The sequence below is a fragment of the Mustelus asterias genome, chromosome 25 (assembly GCF_964213995.1).
Source record: "Mustelus asterias chromosome 25, sMusAst1.hap1.1, whole genome shotgun sequence".
Lineage (NCBI taxonomy): Eukaryota > Metazoa > Chordata > Chondrichthyes > Carcharhiniformes > Triakidae > Mustelus > Mustelus asterias.
Window position 1 is genome coordinate 23,993,381 of NC_135825.1, and position 21,666 is coordinate 24,015,046.

The window sequence follows — 21,666 nt, forward strand, 5'->3', positions numbered from 1 at the left end:
AGGAATGCTTTGAGGAATCCACTGTTCTCCTGGAGTCTCCTGTCATGACTGAGCTTGGGTAGAGCAATTGCTTCAGGAGTCTAGTGTCAAGCATATGAACAACCCAGCAAAGTGATTAGCACCTTATTACCAGGCAGGTTGAGCTGGGAGAGATATTGCTGTTGGACTGTTCTTTCCCACCCCCCCCCCTCCCCCCCTCCCCCTCCCCCCCCCCCCCCCCCCCCCACAATTTGGAGGATCTTGCAAAAGCGCCACTGGTGGTGCTTTTCCAATCTTTTGAGGTCCTTGCTGCAGGCTGTCCAAGTCTTTGAAGAATATAGAGAGTGAGTATCACTGCTGCCCAGTAAACCTTGACCTTAGTCTCTGTTTGAGATCCTGGTCTTCAAATATTCTTTTCTTCAGTGGCTGAAGACTGAGCTGGCCCATTGGAGGTGGTGATGAATTTCATCATCTACCTCTGCCTTCTTCGACAGGAAGCTCCCAAGAAATGGAAGTGGTCCACATTTTCCAGGATCTTACCTTTGATCCTCTGAAATGTAAGAACTGTCTTAATGCATGAATCACTTGTCTGACATCCTGTGATATATACTATTACACTGAAGTCTCAAATCCTAGACCACTGGTTCTTCCACCTACTCTCAGTACCAACCAGATCCCAAGAGAATATGATTTCTGGCTTAGAAATGACTAAAAATCAATTAGAGTTATGAATGTTTCCTGTAGGAGAAAACAACACATAATTCCAGGAAACAGCACAGCCCAGGGAAGAAAGCACAGATATTAAATCTCACCATGAAGCACGGGCACTTTCAAACACTGGAACCAACTCTAGCTTGGCAGCAGATATAGAGATATGAGAGGCAAATGCCTTCACTGCTTTTATAATGGCACAGATTTCCCCTTAAATGATCATTCTATATGCATTCTTCAATCTCTATCCCAATTACTCATTTTCTTATGAAAGATCCACAAAATAATTGATTGAGATAGTATGCTAGTCACGTAGACACAATTTAGCTTGAGTGTTTCTGGCTTCAGAGTCTTCAAGCTGAGAACAGAAGGAATGGATGACAATGGTAAAAAGATAGCAATCTCTTCCACCTCTGACAACACTGGGAAAGGAATGGTTGAGTCAGTGCCCAAAGTGTTTTTGTCTTCAGAGAGCACCCCATAAGGGCGAGTGTGATCTCTGCATTTTTCACACCAGATGCTGGCCAAAGTTTTCCAGCTCTTCCGGCTAGTGGATTCTCTGTTCCCACTAAAGGCGACTACCCACCCACCCCCACCCTCATGCATTCCCCAGCAGCAGAGGGTGCAAATCCTTGTGGACATTGGTGGGAGCAGAAGTTCTTGCTAGTGGCCAATGGTGGGCGAAAAAATATCCCGTGTGGGGGTCCGGAATATCCTGCCTGTTGTCCTTGTAAGAGATTTGATTTGATTTGATTTATTATTGTCACATGTATTAGTATACAGTGAAAAATATTGTTTCTTGCGCGCTATACAGGCAAAACAGACTGTTCATAGAGAAGGAAATGAGAGAGTGCAGAATGTACTGTTACAGTCATGGCTGGGGTGTAGAGAAAGATCAACTTAATGCAAGGTAGGTCCATTCAAAAGTTCTCTCTGGAGCGGAGAAGATTGAGGGGAGACTTAATAGAGGTTTATAAAATGATGAAGGGGATAGATCGAGTGAACGTTCAAAGACTATTTCCTCGGGTGGATGGAGCTATTACAAGGGGGCATAACTATAGGGTTCATGGTGGGAGATATAGGAAGGATATCAGAGGTAGGTTCTTCACGCAGAGAGTGGTTGGGGTGTGGAATGGACTGCCTGCAGTGATAGTGGAGTCAGACACTTTAGGAACATTTAAGCGGTTATTGGATAGGCACATGGAGCACACCAGGATGGTAGGGAGTGGGATAGCTTGATCTTGGTTTCAGATGAAGGTCGGCACAACATCGTGGGCCGAAGGGCCTGTTCTGTGCTGTACTGTTCTATGTTCTAAAAGTCTGATGACAGCTTCTTCCCTGCTGTCAAATTCATCGGACCTAAAAACAGGTCAAATTCATCGGAGAGTGAGCAACCAGTCTCCCTGTTGTAATATTGGAGAATTCTTGATTTGCTGATAATGCACATTTTAAGAAACAGATATAAGATGTGTTGGCTTTAAGGAAGAGGCTAATCTCTGCACCCAGCAGACATGGATGGGAATGGCCGAAGAAATCAACAGCAGAAACTTTGACAACTTTGACAAAGCAAGCACCACACACTGACTTTCCCAGCATTCACCTGCACAGTCCTCCTCAGAACAAAACAGCTTGCAGCTTGCCTCTCTCAGAGGCACCCCAGATCCTCATCTGAACAGCTCTTTGGCGTAACCAAACAAAGCCTTCCCAGCCTGCCAGTTTCACTGAAGAAGACCCTTTCTGATGTGCACTAATCTTGGTGATTCTGGTGAGTTGCTGGCAACTCAGAAACAGTTGTTAAATCCAAAATTGAGTGTCAAAACAGTATTTAATTGGTTCACGAGAACCTATCCCAGCAAAATATGGAAGAGGGTATCATGACTCTGGTGTTTTGTTAAAAGATCCTGTAGGAGGATATAAAACAATCTGGTGAGAGGGCAAAATGGTGGTAGATGGAGAGTTATGTTGGGAAATGTGAGGCTATTCATTTTGGTCAGAAGAATGAAACAGCAGAATATTTTTTAAATGGTGAACTATTAAATCTTGGTGTTCACAGGGGCTTTGGTGTCCGTGTACATGAAACAAAAAGTTAACATGCATCTCCAGCAAGCAATTCAGAAAGAAAATGGTACTCTGGCCTCTATTGAAAGGGGGTTGGAGTACAAGTGTAAGGGCTTTAGTGAAACCACCCTTGCATTACTGTGTGCAGTACTAGGGCAGGATTGTACAGCCCTCTGCCAGGCATGTTTCTGCTTTCACGTTCACCCCCTGACCCTGATGTATTCAAGAGGCGGCTGGATATAGCACTTGGGGTGAATGGGATCAAAGGTTATGGGGAAAAAGCAGGATTTGGTTATTGAGATTGACGATCAGGCACAGCAGGCTCAAAGGGCTGAATGGCCTCCTCCTGTTCCTATCTTCTATGTTTCTATGACCCAGTCCCCATTACACATTGAGTGGGTGATCATTGAAAACAGCAGGATGCCCACCTGAAATTGTAAACAAGTCAGCTGACCCGAATATTACATCATAATATGGTTGGTGTGGGCAGGTGATGAAATGAGTAAGTCAACTGGTTAAAAAGTGGGAAGGAAGGAGGGGGATGCGTCTTTTAGTGCGGAGCCCTGTGCACCACCCCCAGATGATACTCCACTTTGTGCCTCCCGCCCATCCTCCATAGCCCATCCCACACCCATCCCTCACCTCCCTACCTAGGCTCCACAATCCCAGTGGGATACAGTGGTTAGCACTGCTGTCCCACAATGCCAGGGACCCAAGTTCGATTCCGGCCTTGGGCGACTTTGTGTGTGGAGTTTGCACTCCCCATGTCTGCATGGGTTTCCTCCAGGTGCTCCAGTTTCCTCACACAGTCCAAAGAAGTGCAAGTTAGCTGGATTGGCCAAAGGGCTAAATTGCTCTTTAGTGTCCGAAGATGTGTAGATTAGGTGGATTAGCCAGGGTAAATGAGCAAGGTTACAGGGACAGGGATAGAGAGGAGGGGAGGGTGGGATGCTCTTCTGGAGAGTCAGTGCAGATTTGATGGACCCAGTGGTCTCTTTGTGCACTGTAGGGTGTTCTATGATTCTATGATCCCTTCCCAACCCTAAAAGCCCTGGATTTATCTTAGTCCAGGTATAGCAATCTTCTTTGTGGGCCTGCTTGCAATCCCAGCTGCACTCATTACTGAGTTCTGGCTGCTGACTGTTGGGTCTGCTATCCAATCACATTGGCTGTTAGCTCTCCAGGGCAGGACTTCCTTCCAGTGAGGGTGAGGGTCCCATTTTAAACTTCTTTAGGCCACTCCCAATGTATTATTGCAGCGGAGTGTGCTTGTTCTCTTTAACTCCATCAGTTTGAAACCAACTTTTGGAACCAGCATGTGAAACTCTCCTCCCCAGAGAGCTGTGGAGGCAGGGACGTTGACTATTTTTGGGGCTGAGTTAGATAGATTCTTGGTTAACAAGAGAATTAAATGAGTATAGCGAGTAGACAGGAAAGTAGTGTTCAATCCACAAACAGATCAGCCATGATCTTATCAAATAGCGGAGCAGGTTCGAGGGGCAGAATGGCCTATTGCTGTTCCTAATTTGTATGTTTGTAAAGGCGGGGGGGGAGGGAGTGACCACCATCCCACTGTAAAATTCAGCTTAATTTCTGTACCTAATAAAGATTAGACTTCGCTCAAAGCTTTTGTAAAACATCTGATGCAATGAAAGAATTGTCCTTTGAGGAGAGATTTTAGTAGAATAGAATCATAGAATCCCTACTGTGCAGAAGGAGGCCATTTGGCCCATCGATTATGCACTGACTCGCTGACAGAACTTTTTACCCAGGTCTTCTCCGCCATAAACCTTCACATTCACCATGGCTAACCCATCTAATCTACACATATTGGGACACCGAGGGCAATTTAACTTGGCCGATCAACCTAACCCGCACATCTTTGGACTGTGGGAGGAAACCGGAGGAAACAACATGGGGAGAATACTCGAGGCTGAAATCGATAAATATTTGGACTCCAATGGAATCATGGGCCGGAAATTTCTCATCCCGCCTGCCACGGGAATTGTTGCGGGCAAGACAAAAAGTGTGGCGGAGCATTTAAAGGTTTGTTGAGTTTGGGCTGGAATTTCTGGTCTTGGATTGCGCGTGGCCGGAGAATCCCGCCCATGGGATATGGGGATCAGTCGGGAAAGTAGAATTGAGATAGAAGGTCAGTCACAATTTATTGAATGGCAGAGTAGGCTCGAGGGGCTGCATGGCCTACTTTTGCTTCTGTTTCTAATTTCCTTATAATTAAACTCTTAATAGCAACAGAAGATTAGAACTCGAAAGTATGAATTTAAACATGTAATATAATAATTTTTCCCATATAAAGGTCAGCATTGTTATTAATATGGAGCACTGTATGAATGCTAACACCTGGAGCCCTTTTTCACTGCACGTAACATAAACATACTTTAATTAATTGTGACAATAACTAATTATGAACACGTTGCTGCCCCGTGCTCATTTAATTACTTGGTAATTATCATGTTTACCTTGCTTAAGAGAACAGATTCATCAAATGTGCTACACGTTGAATAGTAATTACAAAGAATTAGTGTAAGTATCTTCTTCAAATCTAATCTTAGATGATAACAACACATGACTGAAATCGTAATGCAGCAAGAAAGCAGGTAGGCACGTCGAGTGCTCTGCGGCTTCTCACCAAACTTGCATTCTGAATTTATGATTTAAAAACGGGCTGATGTCTGGTGGTATTTCTCCCGAGGAAAAGAAGATTGTGGTCTGATTTTCACCTTGCTACCACTTTCTTTCATGCTCTAATAAATTGCATCTGCCCGAGGATCAACTTTGATCTTCATGTTACCTGACATTGCAGAGTTTTGCCAGTACTTTCCAGCAACAACCTGCGCACAAAGACTTACCGGCTTACCCAGATACTTACTACACTAATTGTCACTCAGTTTCAAGTCCAAAATACCCGTTTCAACTGATCTCTTACCTGCTGTCTGCTCCGACGAGGCACTCCTCAGTATTTTCAGCAGGGAGGTGGGACACTCGGGTGGGTCCAACCAAGTCTCTTGAGATGCTTCTTAGTTGGTGACCTCTGGAAGCTCATAACAACTCAGTGACGAGAACCAGTTGACTCCCTGGATCAGGCTTGCGCATTAGCTGATCATAGTATCCGCACTGTGAAGAAGAGACCATTTGGCCCATCGAGTCTGTACCGACTCTCTGACGGAGTAACTTACCCAGGCCCTCTCCCTGGGACCCCACACATTTCCCATGGCTAATCTATCTAAACTATCTTTGGACACTCAGGGGAAATTTAGCATGGCTGATCCATGTAGCCTGCACGGCTTTGGATTGCGGGAGGAAACCGGAGCTCCCAAAGGAAACCCTTGCAGACATGGGGAGAAGTAGGTAAGAGAAAAGTTGAAATGGGTATTTTGGACTTGAATCTGAGTGACAATTAGTGTAGTTGGTATCTGCGTAAGCCGGTAAGTCATTGTGCACAGATTGTTGCTGGAAAGTACTGGCAAACTCCACACAGGCAGTCACAAGGCCAGAATTGAACCCGGGTCCCTGGAGTGCTAACCACTGTACCACCGTGCCGCTCATAATGCTGAATGCAAGACAATGGTGTAGCTGTGCTACGCAACACATTCCACTCCCATTCCATGTCTCTCCTGGCTGTCAGCTTGTAGCTCAGCACCCTCACCGATCCCCAGGTTAGCAGACTGCTAAACACCCATGGTCTGATGTTAAACCTTATTGATTCAGTCTCCCAGCATGTCCAACATGAACTTCCCTGAGAGACACCATTTCTGGCGCCGCAAATCTCTGCACGGAGGAGCACGCGGCCAGATCCTTCAAAGTGACTGCATGTTCTGTGATTGATTACAGAGTGTTGATGCCTCTGAACCTCACGCAGAGTGGATTTGAACACTACCACAAACTGGCAAAATGCATTGGCTCCCCAGCAACTGCAATGCATTCAGCAATTGATGTTGCACAGAAAGCATTGTTCTTTTAATGCTTGGTCCTCTAAAGTCTGAATCTCTGTTCTCTTCGACAGGTTTATTTGGTAGCACGAGCTTTCGGAGTGCTGCCCCTTCATCAGGTGACTTTACCCTGGTGTTGTGAGACTTCTTGCTGTGCCCACCCCAGTCCAATGCCGGCATCTCCACATCCTGTTCTCTTCAGCAGAGCAAGGGCCTGACCTGTCCCTCATTTCCTAGCACATTCTTTTGAATTGCGTCTGCACCTTCTCACTTACGCTCATGAATCAGTTAAGTGCAAACCCATTTACCGCACCATCTGTACCACTCAGAGTGCTAATTTTCCTGCTGATATACGGATGAGTGAGATCATGTCATAGTGTAGCTTAGAATCATAAGATTGCTACAATTCAGAAGGAGACCATTCAACCCATCAAGTCTGCACCAACTTTCAGACAGAGTATCTTATCCAGCCCCTCTCCCCTGTCCTATCCCCGTAACCCTGCACATTTACCATGGCTAATCCATCTAACCTTCACATCTTGGGACAATAAGAGGCCAATTCACCTCACCTGCACATCTTTGGACTATGGGAGGAAACCGGAGCACCCAGAGGAAACTCAGAGGAAACTTAGATAGAATTATATCCTTCCATCTATATGACTGGCCCTTCCCAGAAAGAAAACACAGTAAAACTTGGGAAATGACTAATACTGGTCTGAACTTGAGTTCTATTTTAAGGTATACATGACCACTTCACACCAGTATGTCATTTCCCAAATTTTACTAGTTGTTTTTTCTGGGTTGTTATCTGAACAACTGAGGAGGATAAAGAGAGAGTTTGATTAGCAATGGTTAATATTTGGCTGGGCATGCAGTAACAAATGAGTGGCATAACACTGCAACTCAGGTTGCTATGTTATGTGTATATGAACTAAAGAGTTCAATCGAAAGAGAAGAAAAACAAAATGCCCAAACTCAAGTAAGTTCCAGCTTCACCATCTCCAATATTGTTTATCTTTACTTAACTAATGTCAATGGAAGTGTACTCCATTGGACTCAAAGTGTGCAACATTTCAGGACCTCCTCATGTTCTTGAGGGCTCCCTTTTGATTATGTGCCAGCCTCTCCATAAAGAGCAGTAAGATTGGTCTGTTTATGCCCTGTCGAAGATTTCTGTAGGTGTATGAGACAGCTTAATAAAGTATACCTTTGAAGGAGGAGAAATAACAGCTGTTGGCCAGAGGGGGATGTCATAAGGGGAACAGAAAGTATTGAGTGTGGGACTGTAAGCAGAAGATCTAGTGAATTGTCTCATTGTCAGAAGCAAGTGACACAGGAGAAGAGAAGAATCATTAGTGTTATGATTAAAGTCTGGTGTTTCATGGTTATGTTAAAAGTAAGAGCAATGTGGAGAGAAGTTTTATCTTGGGTTAATCATAAAATCATAGAATAGAATCATAGAATCTGTACAGTAGGAGGCCATTCGGCCCAAAGAGCCTGCCCTAACAAAAATCCCACCCTATCCCTGAAACTCCACATAGTTACCCTGCTCATTCTCCCCGAAACTAGGGGCAATTTAGCATAGTCAATCAACCTAACCCTCACATCTTTGGACTGTGGGAGGAAACTGGAGTACCCAAAGGAAACCCCGACACAGGGAGAATGTGCAAACTCCACACAGACAGTGATCCAAGCCAGGAATTGAACCTGGGTCCCTGGCACTGTGAGGCAGCAGTGCTAACCACTGTGCCACAGTGCTGGTAAGGTCAAGAAATACCTCCTCCCCTCCACCGTTCTAAGAAATTGGCGTCTTTAATGAACTGGTATTTTCTGCATAATGTAGAACCTTTATAGGATTTTGTAAACAGCATTGATTCTTTACAAAGAGAATTTCTAAACAACTTGTGCAGAATTTTGCCCTCCTGCCCACCACGGGAATCGTAGCAGGCAGGATACTGACCATGTAAAGGTCCGTTGACCTCGGGCGGGCTTCCGGCTTTTATGTGAGCGCTGCTGGAAAATCCGGCCCTTTGACTTCCAAACAGTCTTTGGAAACAGCAAGGTCACTTAGCTGAGACTGTCATGTTGACATATCTCAGTTGATAGTATAGCCTCTTGTGCATCTCCTTACCCAAGAAACGACCAGGTTTTGACCCTTACCATGAGGTAAACTAACAGGCTGACCTCGATCAAGCAGGGAAGGATGGCAACCACCCTGACAGTTTGGATATCTGTCCTGTATCCAATTGTCAGATGGGTTTGAACAGATGATTGATACTGGGCAAGCTACCAGCAACCAGGGAAAGGGTAAACAAGTGCACAGGGGCAGGGGGTGGGCCTTGGTGAGGTGACAGTGCTTGTCAGCAGCCGCCATCTTCAGATGAACAAGGAGGGAGATCGGGGAAAGTATCCCCTAAAAACTTCAACTAGTGAGCAGAATGCTGTAATCACAAGCTGCTGAGATCAACACACACACTGTGCCAACTGTCTGCCCGTCCTCTGGGATCAGGAACTGTCACAGGTTGTATACCTTTTCTGCCTAATTAGTTAATGCATCATATCTAAACTGCTGCTTCTTAATAAACTATCTTGAAACAGCTGACTGCCTGCATTAGGTATCTGTGGCCCATGGATCCCAAATACCTTACGCAGTAGCCACCACCTATAACAATACTGCGGCCATTGACATGCCCATCATCTTTCTCCGCTGCCGCTGGATAATTTGCAGGGGTGCCCATTGTCCATCCATAGAAAGGAGAATTTCCTTCCTAATTCCAGACCATCCTCCATGGCTGCATAAGAGAACCTGGTGTTCTGGCCAAAATACCATCTCACTCTCAGTAACTCACTGATCATGGGGGCGATTTTCCAGCCCCATTTGCCGCAGGCGCAAATCCTGTTATGGCTGCTAACTTTTGCGTGAGGGCCATAACAGGATTTGTGCTGGGAGATTGCAGATCGAGATCTGCCCCACCCCTCACAGGCAATGTAACCAGGTTCACGCCCAGCGAGGGCACCCCAATCTCCATGGCACCGGTCCTGAACAAAGAACAAAGAACAAAGAACAGTACAGCACAGGAAACAGGCCCTTCGGCCCTCCAAGCCTGCGCCGCTCCTCGGTCGAACTAGACCAATCATTTGTATCCCTCCATTCCCAGGCTGCTCATGTGACTATCCAGGTAAGTCTTAAACGATGTCAGCGTGCCTGCCTCCACCACCCTACTTGGCAGCGCATTCCAGGCCCCCACCACCCTCTGTGTAAAAAACGTCCCTCTGATATCTGAGTTATACTTCGCCCCTCTCAGCTTGAGCCCGTGACCCCTCGTGATCGTCACCTCCGACCTGGGAAAAACCTTCCCACTGTTCACCCTATCTATACCCTTCATAATCTTGTACACCTCTATTAGATCTCCCCTCATTCTCCGTCTTTCCAAGGAGAACAACCCCAGTCTACCCAATCTCTCCTCATAGCTAAGACCCTCCATACCAGGCAACATCCTGGTAAACCTTCTCTGCACTCTCTCTAACGCCTCCACGTCCTTCTGGTAGTGCGGCGACCAGAACTGGACGCAGTACTCCAAATGTGGCCTAACCAGCGTTCTATACAGCTGCATCATCAGACTCCAGCTTTTATATTCTATACCCCGTCCTATAAAGGCAAGCATACCATATGCCTTCTTCGCCACCTTCTCCACCTGTGTTGCCACCTTCAAGTATTTGTGGACCTGCACACCTAGGTCCCTCTGTGTTTCTATACTCCTGATGACTCTGCCATTTATTGTATAACTCCTCCCTACATTATTTCTTCCAAAATGCATCACTTCGCATTTATCCGGATTAAACTCCATCTGCCACCTCTCCGCCCAATTTTCCAGCCTATCTATATCCTGCTGTATTGCCCGACAATGCTCTTCGCTATCCGCAAGTCCAGCCATCTTCATGTCATCCGCAAACTTGCTGATTACACCAGTTACACCTTCTTCCAAATCTTTTATATATATCACAAATATCCTGCTTCTGTCTTTTAGGCCCTGCCCTTCAAAGATGATGGCACACCCCCACTTTATTTGACAAAGTGTCAGAAAATCTGGAGAGAAAATTTACCTGGGAGAAACGCACCGATTTTTCAGTCAGAACCTGACACTTTGGCTGGAGTTCTCCAGTCTCATACGCCCTGTTACCGCTGCCGCGAGGACGGAGAATTTGACGCTCAGCCAACTCTCCATTCACAGCAGCAGGACTGGATAATCCCAGCCGCGGGTCTGGCCTTTGACATTTTATAGGAAAAATCCGCTGCGTATTTGAAAATTGCATTTCCCCTTTAAGAGTTGCAGACTGACTTTAAATTGCAGCTGGATTTCCTGAACTCCCAGAAGATGAAACTAACACCAACAAGCTTAATCAATGTGAGTGAGGCCTGATCACCATATTGATTATTATTCTACACTCCCTCTGGCCCGAACATGTTGCTTCTCCTCAGGCCTGAACTTTACGTTTAGGGTGCACCCAATTTCAGAACGGGCGGAAGGGGAGGTGAAACCCACTCCCACCCAAGATCCCTTTGTTAATGCAATGTTATGCTGGCTGGCCAACTGACAGCCATCCAGCATGGAAGGGGTTCCATGAAATCATGCACAGACCTTAATTTAATAAAAGAAATCTGGAATTAAGAATCTACTGATGACCATGAAACCATTGTCGATTGTCGGAAAAGACCCATCTGGTTCGGCAGGCCTCCATGTGACCCCAGAGCCACAGCAATGTGGTTGACTCTCAACAGCCCTCTGAAATGGCCTAGCAAGCCACTCAATTCAAGGGCAACTAGGAACAGGCAATAAAAATAATGCTGACCAGCCAGCGACACCCATGTCCCATGAATGAATAAAAAAAGTCGGCATAGCTCCCAATGTAGACTGGGATTCCACAATGTTGGTGATCCATGAGTCTATATTATTCCAGAGCTTGGGGTTATGTGATGATACTGTACTATTTTGAAATGTTTTATGTGCAAGGTGGGGCTGTTTTAAGGAGCAGTGTTTTGTCACAAGAGTCAATTTGTCTGGGAAACCGTGCAGCTCAAGTGCTGAGAATGCAGGATAATGACTGATCTAGGAATGTGTTACTTTGTAGAGTTAATGGAGTTTTTGTTTATTTAGGTTCTCCTAGAATTTTAGATTTGGTATGCAGAGTCATGTGAGTTTTTGATTGGGTTGATAGACTGGGAAAGAGTCATGTGATTAATGGGAGAAGCTAATCTTGTAGGAAACACTAGTTTCATTTTCATTTTAAAATATAAACAGATGCTGCCTGGAAATGCTAGAAGGAAGAAGTGTATTTTTCTCTCACTCTCTCTGCAGAGGTTTTCTGAAAGCTCAGGACTGTTAACCTAAGCCACAAACAAGTATGCCTGTATTTTGCTAACTAATTACAAAGAGGGTTTAAGTCTTAGGGAAATTTTGCTTGATTAGAATGCATAGTAATAGTTAGCAGTTAAGAATTGTATCTTGTCATGTTTAAGTATCATTCAATTACTAAAAGTTAAGTTAATTCAGTTGTGAGAGTTAAACTGTACTGTTAAATAAAAGTTGTTTTGTTAAAAGTTCCCTAGTTTGTCAGTAGAATTGTACCCTGAGTGAAACATCCTATTCTCACAATGTCAAAATAGAAAAATTGTTGGGGTCTAGTCTGGTCTCATAATATACCTTGGGGTTTCTGATCTGGTACCCTAACAGTTCAGTGAAGTCATGTCTGGACCAGCCAAAAATCTCAGCACACTGGTGTATAAGGCAGAGTTTAGCTGGACATCGTTAAGTTGAATTCTTTCATATCGCTGGGCTTTGGTTATTAATGGAGCTTTAACAGTGTGGAATGGAATATTTGCATGCTTGGTATCCAGTAAAGGGGGCTCCTAAATTACAGATCATTAAAACAAAGTAATTCATTGTAAGCTCGGTGACACAGTGGTTAGCACTGCTACCTCACAGTTCCCGAGATCCGGGTTCGATTCTTGGCTTGGGTCACAGTCTGTGTGTTCTCCCCATGTCTGTATGGATTTTCTCCCACAGTCAGAAAGCTGTGTTGGTTAGGTGCATTAGCCATGCTAACTTCTCCCACAGTGTACCCGAAAAGATGCTAGAATGTGGTGAATAGGTGATTTTCGCAGTAACTTCATTGCAGTTTTAATGTAAGCCTACTTGTGACACTAATAAATAAACTTTAACAGAGGTAATTTATTTGATGGCTCAGGTCAATGTATCCATAGTACAATCGATTTAGCACCCATGACCTGGCTGTAAAACCTCAAAAATGTACAACCTTTTAGCTAATATTTTCAACTGGAAGTCAGTGGAATTAGAAGGCAATTTTGCATGATTTTATTTCAAAGGGAAAAGAAACTTAACTTTGAAAGCAGACTTGTAATTCTACCACTGTCTGACTGAACCAATCTGACCCAGGTCCACATTTCTCTAATCATTTACCAATCATTAAAAGCTCGTCACAACGTTTGTATTGCCAGCTACATTGAATTCCAGTTTACTCAGCTGTTTTCTATATTCTCAAGCACTTAATCTTAGGATGAATTTTACCAACACGGTTAGAAAGTGCTCTTTCTAATTAAATGTCAGTCTCTATTGAGCTCGACAATAGATAAGCTAGGAGGTTACTCTATGGTGCTGAGTAGGGTCAAAAAAAACATGAATAAAATAGCAGTATGGATTCAGCACAGAGGGAGATGTATTATTGTTTAGTTATTTAACGACCTCCTTGTTTGGTGTCCTTTAGCAAAGCTAAATGAGCTGCATATTAGCCCAAAGTTTATTTACTAGTGTCACAAGTAGGCTTACATTAACACTGCAATGAAGTTACGGTGAAAACCCCCTAGTCGCCACACTCTGGCACCTGTTCGGGTACACCGAGGGAGAATTTAGCATGGCCAATGCACCTAACCAGCACGTCTTTCAGAATGTGGGAGGAAACAGGAGCACCCGGAGGAAACCCACGCAGACACGGGGAGAACATGCAGACTCCGCACAAACAGTGACCCACTTGAACCCGGGTCCCTGGCGCTGTGAGGCAGCAGTGCTAATGACTGTGCCACCATGCCGCAGGGATGCAGGATGTGGGTGCTATTTTAATATCAGGAAACCCAGAAGAATGGGTTTGGTCTATATGTTTCCCATCTGCACCACAAGCTGGCAGCCAAGCTGTGGGTAGATCTAATTGGGTGATGGAGCAGAGGGGAGTAAATAGTGGTTGGGGGAGTCCAGATGAATTCAACTCTGAGGTTTTTTTGGATGTGGGGGGTTAGCTAATTGGAGGATCTGGGATAGTGTCCTGTTCATCCCACCTCTTTTAAAGCCAGATGTGGACAGTTTGGAAGAGGGCTGGAGTCAATTTTAAGATTTTTGAGGCCTGAGTGGGGGTGGGACCTGAGTAGGGGCTATGATGGTGGGCTCTATTGGTGGGGATGATGGGGGGCATGCCAAGGGTCAGGCTGGGGACCCATCAGAAGGCCCCAATGCCCTGATGCTGGTGACCTTTGTCGGCAAATGGGTGGGGAAACATGCCACTGATAAGGGGGAGGGGGTCTCGATGATCGTGTGGGGAGGGGGGTCTCCCACTGCACTGAGAGATCAGGGCGACTTGCAAAATGACACCCAAATGTGCTGCAGCCAGTCTCAACTGGCGTGTTCAGGCCCCATCTCCCAGTAATTGTGGCATACCTTACACTCTCCCAAAAAGTGACCAAATGTGGGATAATTGCAGTGTGGAGTAGGCCTGATGGACCAGCTTGGCTCGTTCCGGTATTCTCGCCATTATGATACTTAGGCAGGATTTTCTGACCTTCCGGTCGCGTGTTTCTCGACGGCAGGTGATGGCGTGCCATTTCCTGGTGGCAGGATTCTCTGGTCCCACCGCTATCAATGGGATTTCATGTTGAAGCCACTCCACGCTGCCATGAAACCCACCAGTTGGGATGCACTGCCAGTGAGACCAGAGAATCCCGCTGGTGTGAACAGCCAGAGAATTCCAGCCTTAAATTTTAGGGGGGAATATTCCGCTCATTATATACGCTTCATCTTATTTGCAACAATCAATTCTCTTGGAATAAAATGCAAAGAATGAATAATTTTGCAGCACGGTGGCACAGTGGTTAGCACTGCTGCCTCACAGTGCCAGGGACCCGTGTTCAATTCCCAACTTGGGTCACTGTCTGTTCTCCCCGTGTGCCTGCGTGGGTTTCCTCCGGGTGCTCTGGTTTCCTCCCACAGTCCAAAGAAGCGCTGGTCAGGTGAATTGGCCATGTTAAATTCTCCCTCAGTGTACCCAAACAGGTGCCGGAATGTGGCGACTGGGGGATTTTCACAGTAACTTCATTGCAGTGTGAATGTAAGACTACTTGTGACTAATAAATAAAATTTAACTTTACTTTAATTATTGTTTATACCGGTTTGAAGACACATTTATTGGTGACCAGCTTGTGCTGAATATCTCAGCAAACAATACAGTGTAGCAAAAATGATAAGCATAAATTAAAATATATGTCTTTTTATTTTAATTAAGGATGCACAACTTTCAAGCTGTGTTGCTAAAGAATGATCGCATTGCCAGCCATTGTGTGTCTTGTAATGAGAACCATTCACCATTAAAAAAAGGTTTTGGTTTATGGGCGGGATTTTATGGCCTCATACATCCCAAAACTGTAAAATCCTGCCTAAGGTCAGCAGACCTTCCCACTGTCTGCCTCGCCCACTCTGATTTCCACAGTGGGTGGGGAGGTAAACTTCCGGCCGATGTGTTTATTTTAATCCCTTTCAGCATCAGGGATTCAGGTAGCAATTTTGTAAAATTTATGGTACAAAAGCTAGATAAGGACTCCATAGGCATTATCTTATTTGGTTAAAGTGCAAGTCCCATTCTCCCCAAATATTCTGCCATGAGGCCAGTAAATCACCCTGGCAGGAGGGACCAGTCTCTTGCCCTCTGACTGGAGAGCTGGTGGAAGCCCATACGTGACCTCTAATCAGGGAGGCCCAGCGTATTGAGTGTCAATCAGGCACTTAATTGGGCAGCAGCGGGCCTTCCTCGGGATCAAGGACCCCCATGGGTATGGGAGGGGGGTGGCGGAGAATCCTGCGCAAAGAGCTGCTGGCAAATCAGGGGCTGGGAATGCTTTATTGCTAGGCACACAACCAATGAGGGACTGCACTAACTTGTGGTTCAGGATCACTGAGGGACCCAGGCCATCAGTGAGTGAATGTCAGGATGGAGGTCACAGATATGTAGAGTGTCAGAGCAAGGGCAGTGATTAATTCTCAACCGGACCACCCTTCCCAATGGCTGGACCCTCAGTCAGGCATTGAATGCCTTTGAAGGAAGGAACTCCATGGGAATCCACAAGCAACCTCAATAGGATTTGCTTTTGAAACGTCCCAAACAGCAAGTACCAGCAATGGCAGGATGGGGCCCTAAGTGCACATTAATTGCCCATTTAAGGGGATTACCTGGTGGCAGGGCAGGATGGCCATCTTCAAGCCTTCCTGTCTGATTAAATGCCCCCCTTCCCCAAACTCAACATGGGATTAAATTCTGCCCAGGACATTTAATATACCATAACACTGTTTAATAGATGGTAGAAATAAAATTAATCTATTTCACACTGAAACAAAATCTTATTTAAAGACCCAAGTGTAATGGGATTGATGTTGGCAAAAGCATAACCAACATGCTGTGGATTATTTTATTACCAGCATTATGTGAACCATTTCAAAAAAGTATAAACCATAGCGGTGAAAATATCCTTCTCTTAAAAATTATAAGCATTTTTCACACTGCATTTCTATGACTGCATTTGTATTGAGTGAATAGATCTCCAAAGCAGCAGGATATTATCTGAAACCTGACTAAAGTCAATCAACTGCAACACATTGTCATAAATAACATTATGATGGCTAGAATTCTACAGGATTTTACTCAGAAATTTTTATCATTTCAGTTTTCTGTGTCTGGTAGAAAAATCCACCCAGGTACATTGTCACTGATAAGACCATCCTTTTATCTCCATTATAAAGAGCAAAGAACAATACAGCACAAGAACAGGCCCTTCGGCCCACCAAGCCTGTGGTTTCTATCCCTCTGTTTGCCTCCTGTTCATGTGCCCATCAAGATACAGCTTGAATGTTGCTAATGTGCCTGCTTCCACCACCTCCACTGGAAGTGTTTTCTGGCACCCACCACCCTCTGTGTGAAAAACTTTCTCCGCATGTCTTCCCTAAACTTACCACCTCTCACTTTAAATCTGTTCCCTCTTGTAGTCGACCCTTCCACCCTGGGAAAAAGCCTCTGACTATCCACTCTATCTATGCCGCTCATAATTTTGTAGACTTCTATCAGGTCGCCCCTCAAACTCCATCATTCCAGTGAAAACATACTGAGTTTATCCAACCTCTACAATCAAGCAAATAATATTATTTGGAAGGCTCTGGATCATTGGCTCTATTCCAATTAGTGGCTCCACTATTATTCCTGGGTGTGGTTTTCAGTCATTGCTTCAGGGTCACACCAGATTACAACAATGGTTGTAAGGCACTGTGAGGCAGCAGTGGTTAGTACTGCTGCCTCACAGCGTCAGGGACCCAGGTTCGATTCCCCACTTGGGTCACTGTGTGGAGTGTGCACATTCTCCCCGTATCTGTGTGGGTTTCCTCCGGGTGCTCCGGTTTCCTCCCACAGTCCAAAGATGTGCGGGTTAGGTGGATTGGCCATGCTAAATTGCCCCTTAGTGTCAGGGGGACCAGCTAGGGGTTGTGACGATAGAGCCTGGGTGGGATTGTGGTCGGTGCATACTCAATGGGCCGAATGGCCTCCTTTTGCACTGTAGGAATCTATGAACAAGCCAAATTACCCTAAGAATCTTCTCAAACCATGATATTTATATGAACATTGGACACAAGGCATGAAATACAATTTGGCAAATGCAGGAGAAAATCCAGCATTGATTTTAAACTCTCTGAAAGTAATTGAGTGAGTGTTTGGTACTTTTAGCATGTTGTTAAATTGGCTTGGTCATTTTTAATCAGTCATTGTAATGGAAAGTGGAGCTTTTCCAGAATGTAAGAAATTGTAGCCACAGTGAGTTTTTTCTTAAAGGGTCTTTTTATTATTTTATAATTTAACTGAAAGAGACCTGTCTTCTGAAATGTTCATTTACAAATAGTCAAGGAGAATAAATATTTTTATTATCCACTGTCAATGTTGTAGATTGCATTTATGCCTTGCAACATCTATTAGCACAAAATCATGACATTGTAATATTTCTACAAGGCAGGTCAGAAGCTTAAAATACATTAGCCCTTATAAAGTTTCACAACATGAATGGAGTACTTCGAAATTATCCAAAATCACCACATGCAAACTCACTTCCATTCAGTATAAAGTTATCAAGTAAGATTAAATCCTGATTAAGACTAAAAAGTCACTCATACCACATCACAATTTATATATTAATTTTCTGTGCTATAATATTATATATGTCAATGTACAGGTTAAAATTCTCCAACCTCTCCCACTGCTGGGATTCTCCAGTCCTGCTGCAGTGAATCGAGATTTGGCTGTCGCCAAATTCTCTATTTTCGCTATCATCCATAACAGAACATGCAAGCCTGGAGAATTCCAGCCTGCAAAGCACAAAGCAATAGGAAACCTAGAATCTTTCATACATCACTATACTTCATCACTTAATAAAGTATCAGCTTCATTTAATAAAAACATTTGCTCAAACTTTTCTTCATCCATTCTTAACATGTTTCCAAAAGCATAGTGTTATAATAGATTCCAAGCAATTGTTACGAGCTATTTGATATATGGCATTACAGGAGACAGAATGAGACACAGAGAACATGTCACCCATTGTGTAAAGATGTGGAGATAGGAAAAAGTAACCCAATCTAAAAATTGGAAAAATGGTTTTAGTCTTTCATACACTTAGGCTGCATGTGTCTTACGAGGAAGAAGCTGTAGCCTCTTCAAGGGACTAGATAATGCAGGAAGGGAAAGAGAGGGGAATCATACCAGTGATAGGTTGAGCATATTCAAACTGAGCCAACTCAAGTACTGATATAAGCTAACCTTGATGATTTTAGCAATTAAGACTATCTCAACAAAGTATTGCTGACATGATTTTTGAGTAAATTGTATAAGGTCAAGTTAAAATAGATTCACAATTCAGATATCTATACTCAGTGAATACCTTCCTAATAATAATGTATTTTCAGTTTAAATTGATGCTGAAGAACTGGACAGTTTCTGAAGAAAATTGGAATGAGTTTTTTTACCACAAGAAGTTTCACCTCGCTTTGTACAGGTGATGGCATAAATTTAGAACCATTAAGGGATGTACGCCCCAATTCGCCAAGTTTAATTCAATACAGAAGTTCCTGAAACTGTGGCTTCTACCACCTAAAAGGACTCAAGGGCATCAAATGCATGGGAACACTGGCACCTCCAAGTCACACACTATTCTGACTTGGATACAGATTGCCCTTCCTTTAGCATTTTGAGAGTACCTTGGCCACACGGCCTGCAGTGGTTCATGAAGGCAACTCACCACAACCTTCTCAAGGGCAATTAGGGGGTGCAATAAACACTAGCTTTTTCAGCAATATTGACAGCCCATGAATGAAAAACAAATTAGAAATATATTATCTGGAGTTTTTTGCATGAAATGAAGCAATTAATTGAATTCTGGCAATGCTGAATGCATACCAATCTTCAAAGCCTTTCCAATTTGAGTAATTATTTTTCTTTATTCTTTCATGCGATGTGGCTGTCATAGAACAAAGAACAAAGAACAAAGAACAATACAGCACAGGAACAGGCCCTTCGGCCCTCCAAGCCCGCGCCGCTCCCCGGTCCAGGATTGAATCCTGAATCCAGGATCCCCGCCCAATTTTCCAGCCTATCTACATACCAATATCCTATCCACCGAGCTGTCCCTCACAGCTACGATGCTTTGTTCATTACAACCTATTAACTCACCCCCACCCCCCCATTCCAGACCAGGCAAGGCCAGCATTTATTGTCCATTCTTAATTGCCCTTGAGCAGAGTGGCAGCTTGCTCATCCATTTCAGAGGGCAGTTAAGTGTGCGTATGGAGTCACTTGTGGGACAAGCCAGGAAAGGATGGCAATTTCCTTCCCTAAAGGGACATTCGTGAACCAGATTGAGTTTTTGCAGCAATCAATGATATGGTCACCATTACTGAGACTAGCTTTACATTCCAGATTTATTAATTAATTTTAAATTTCACCAGCAGTCATAATGGGATTTGAACCCATGACCCAGAGCAGTTGCCTGGGCCTCTGGATTAATAGCCAGTGATACTGGAACACAATGCCATCATATGCCCCCTGTATTTAGATATGGATGTGAACTATACAATTAGTAAAATCCTTATTATTAATTTCAATGCAGAAATACGTTAAATGTTGTGTTGTTTACAGAGATCTTTTAAATTAATCTAGTCTTGTACTTTTAAATAGTTCAAGGAACAGTTTCTGACAATTCTGGTTTTGCCTTCATACATTTTAATTTGTTATGGACTTTTCTGTTGGAAGTAATTATAACAATAGGACTGACTGATGCATAGAGTGAGGAAAAGAAGACTCGAAGATCTGAGATGAGTGAGGTCTGCATCGTTTTAGCGACAGTCAGAGTATAAATCCACAGAATGCTGTCAACTCCAAAGAAAAGTACATATAGAATAACCAAGGTGACCACTGCTTTGGCTGCTCTCGTCTCAATTGTGGATCCCTGGTTTTTGCTCGAGCTCCGAATCCCTTTTACTTGCTGCTTGTGTCTGTACAGAACTAGCAAAATGTAAGCACTTGCTAGTACCATAAGGACAATGGGTATGACATCTCTGGAGGTCTGCAGTGCACCATTAGCCAGCTTCACTGTCCGTGATGGGAACCTCACAAAGCAGTACTCAAGATTCACAGCATGTTTATTGCCAGCCGAGTTATTTTCTGAGGAAATGGAAAATAATATAGCTGGAGTACTTAAGGACATATTCAGTGCCCACAGGAAGGCAAGAATAGCGCTCAGGTATTTTGCTGCTTGTCGTTTGACAGTGGACCAAGTTGAAGTGACTGGTGCCAAAGTGATACATTGAAAACCACTTAGTAGAAAAGTCAGCCAGATGGACAAAGACCTGCTGGTTCTGTAAATGAAAATTACAATTTTGCACCCATAATCATCAAACAGTTGCTTTAGCCCGAATGCTGCTGTGGTTTCTGGGATGCATCTTACCAAGACCACCAGTAAATTCACACTGGCTAAGTTGGACACTATTGTATCTGCCGGGAGGAGTTTGTGGTCACAGAAGGCAATGTGGATGAATGATGTGATGATAGTTAGATTACCTGGGATTCCAATCACTGTTAAGAGAAGGTAGAGTGTACCTTTCACAATACTCCTTCCTTCCATCATATCCTTTGCTTTAAGTTATTTGTACTTACTTAAAATGTTGTTCTGGTGCCTGCGTTAAACAAAAAGAAATCCATATTATTTTGACAGAAATAATTGAAAAAACACATTAATTTCACAAGTAATCACTTTAACAACTGTTGGCTATCTAATTTAATATATTTAATATATTTCATTATACTTAAAGGTCAAAATTCTCAGGTAGCATATGCATGTTTGTTCATTGGTCTCACCTACACAATAGTCTTTTGTTTAATCACTTTGCTGCATTTCAATTTTGTGTTTAACTCTTCATTGGATTTGGAACAGGTTTAGTGAACCATTTCATATATTGAATCATCCAAATTTCCAATTCTGAGTTGTTCAGAAGACCAGGAAATATTTTGCCACAGATGAGGCTGGAAATATTTAGACCCCAATAACAGCGTTGTCCAATTGCATCAAAAATCTTTGAAACAATTGAATGAGAATGTGGTTATG

The 21,666-nt window shown here is 43.8% G+C and overlaps 1 protein-coding gene across 1 annotated transcript; it reads right to left on the bottom strand.

The window, feature by feature from the left end:
- Nucleotides 1–20,241: 20,241 nt before the first annotated feature.
- ora2 (olfactory receptor class A related 2) lies at nucleotides 20,242–21,186 on the bottom strand. The gene has a single exon (XM_078241963.1). It carries the CDS (start codon nucleotides 21,184–21,186, stop codon nucleotides 20,242–20,244), a length of 945 nt encoding a protein of 314 aa, XP_078098089.1.
- Between the last annotated feature and the right edge of the window lie 480 nt (nucleotides 21,187–21,666).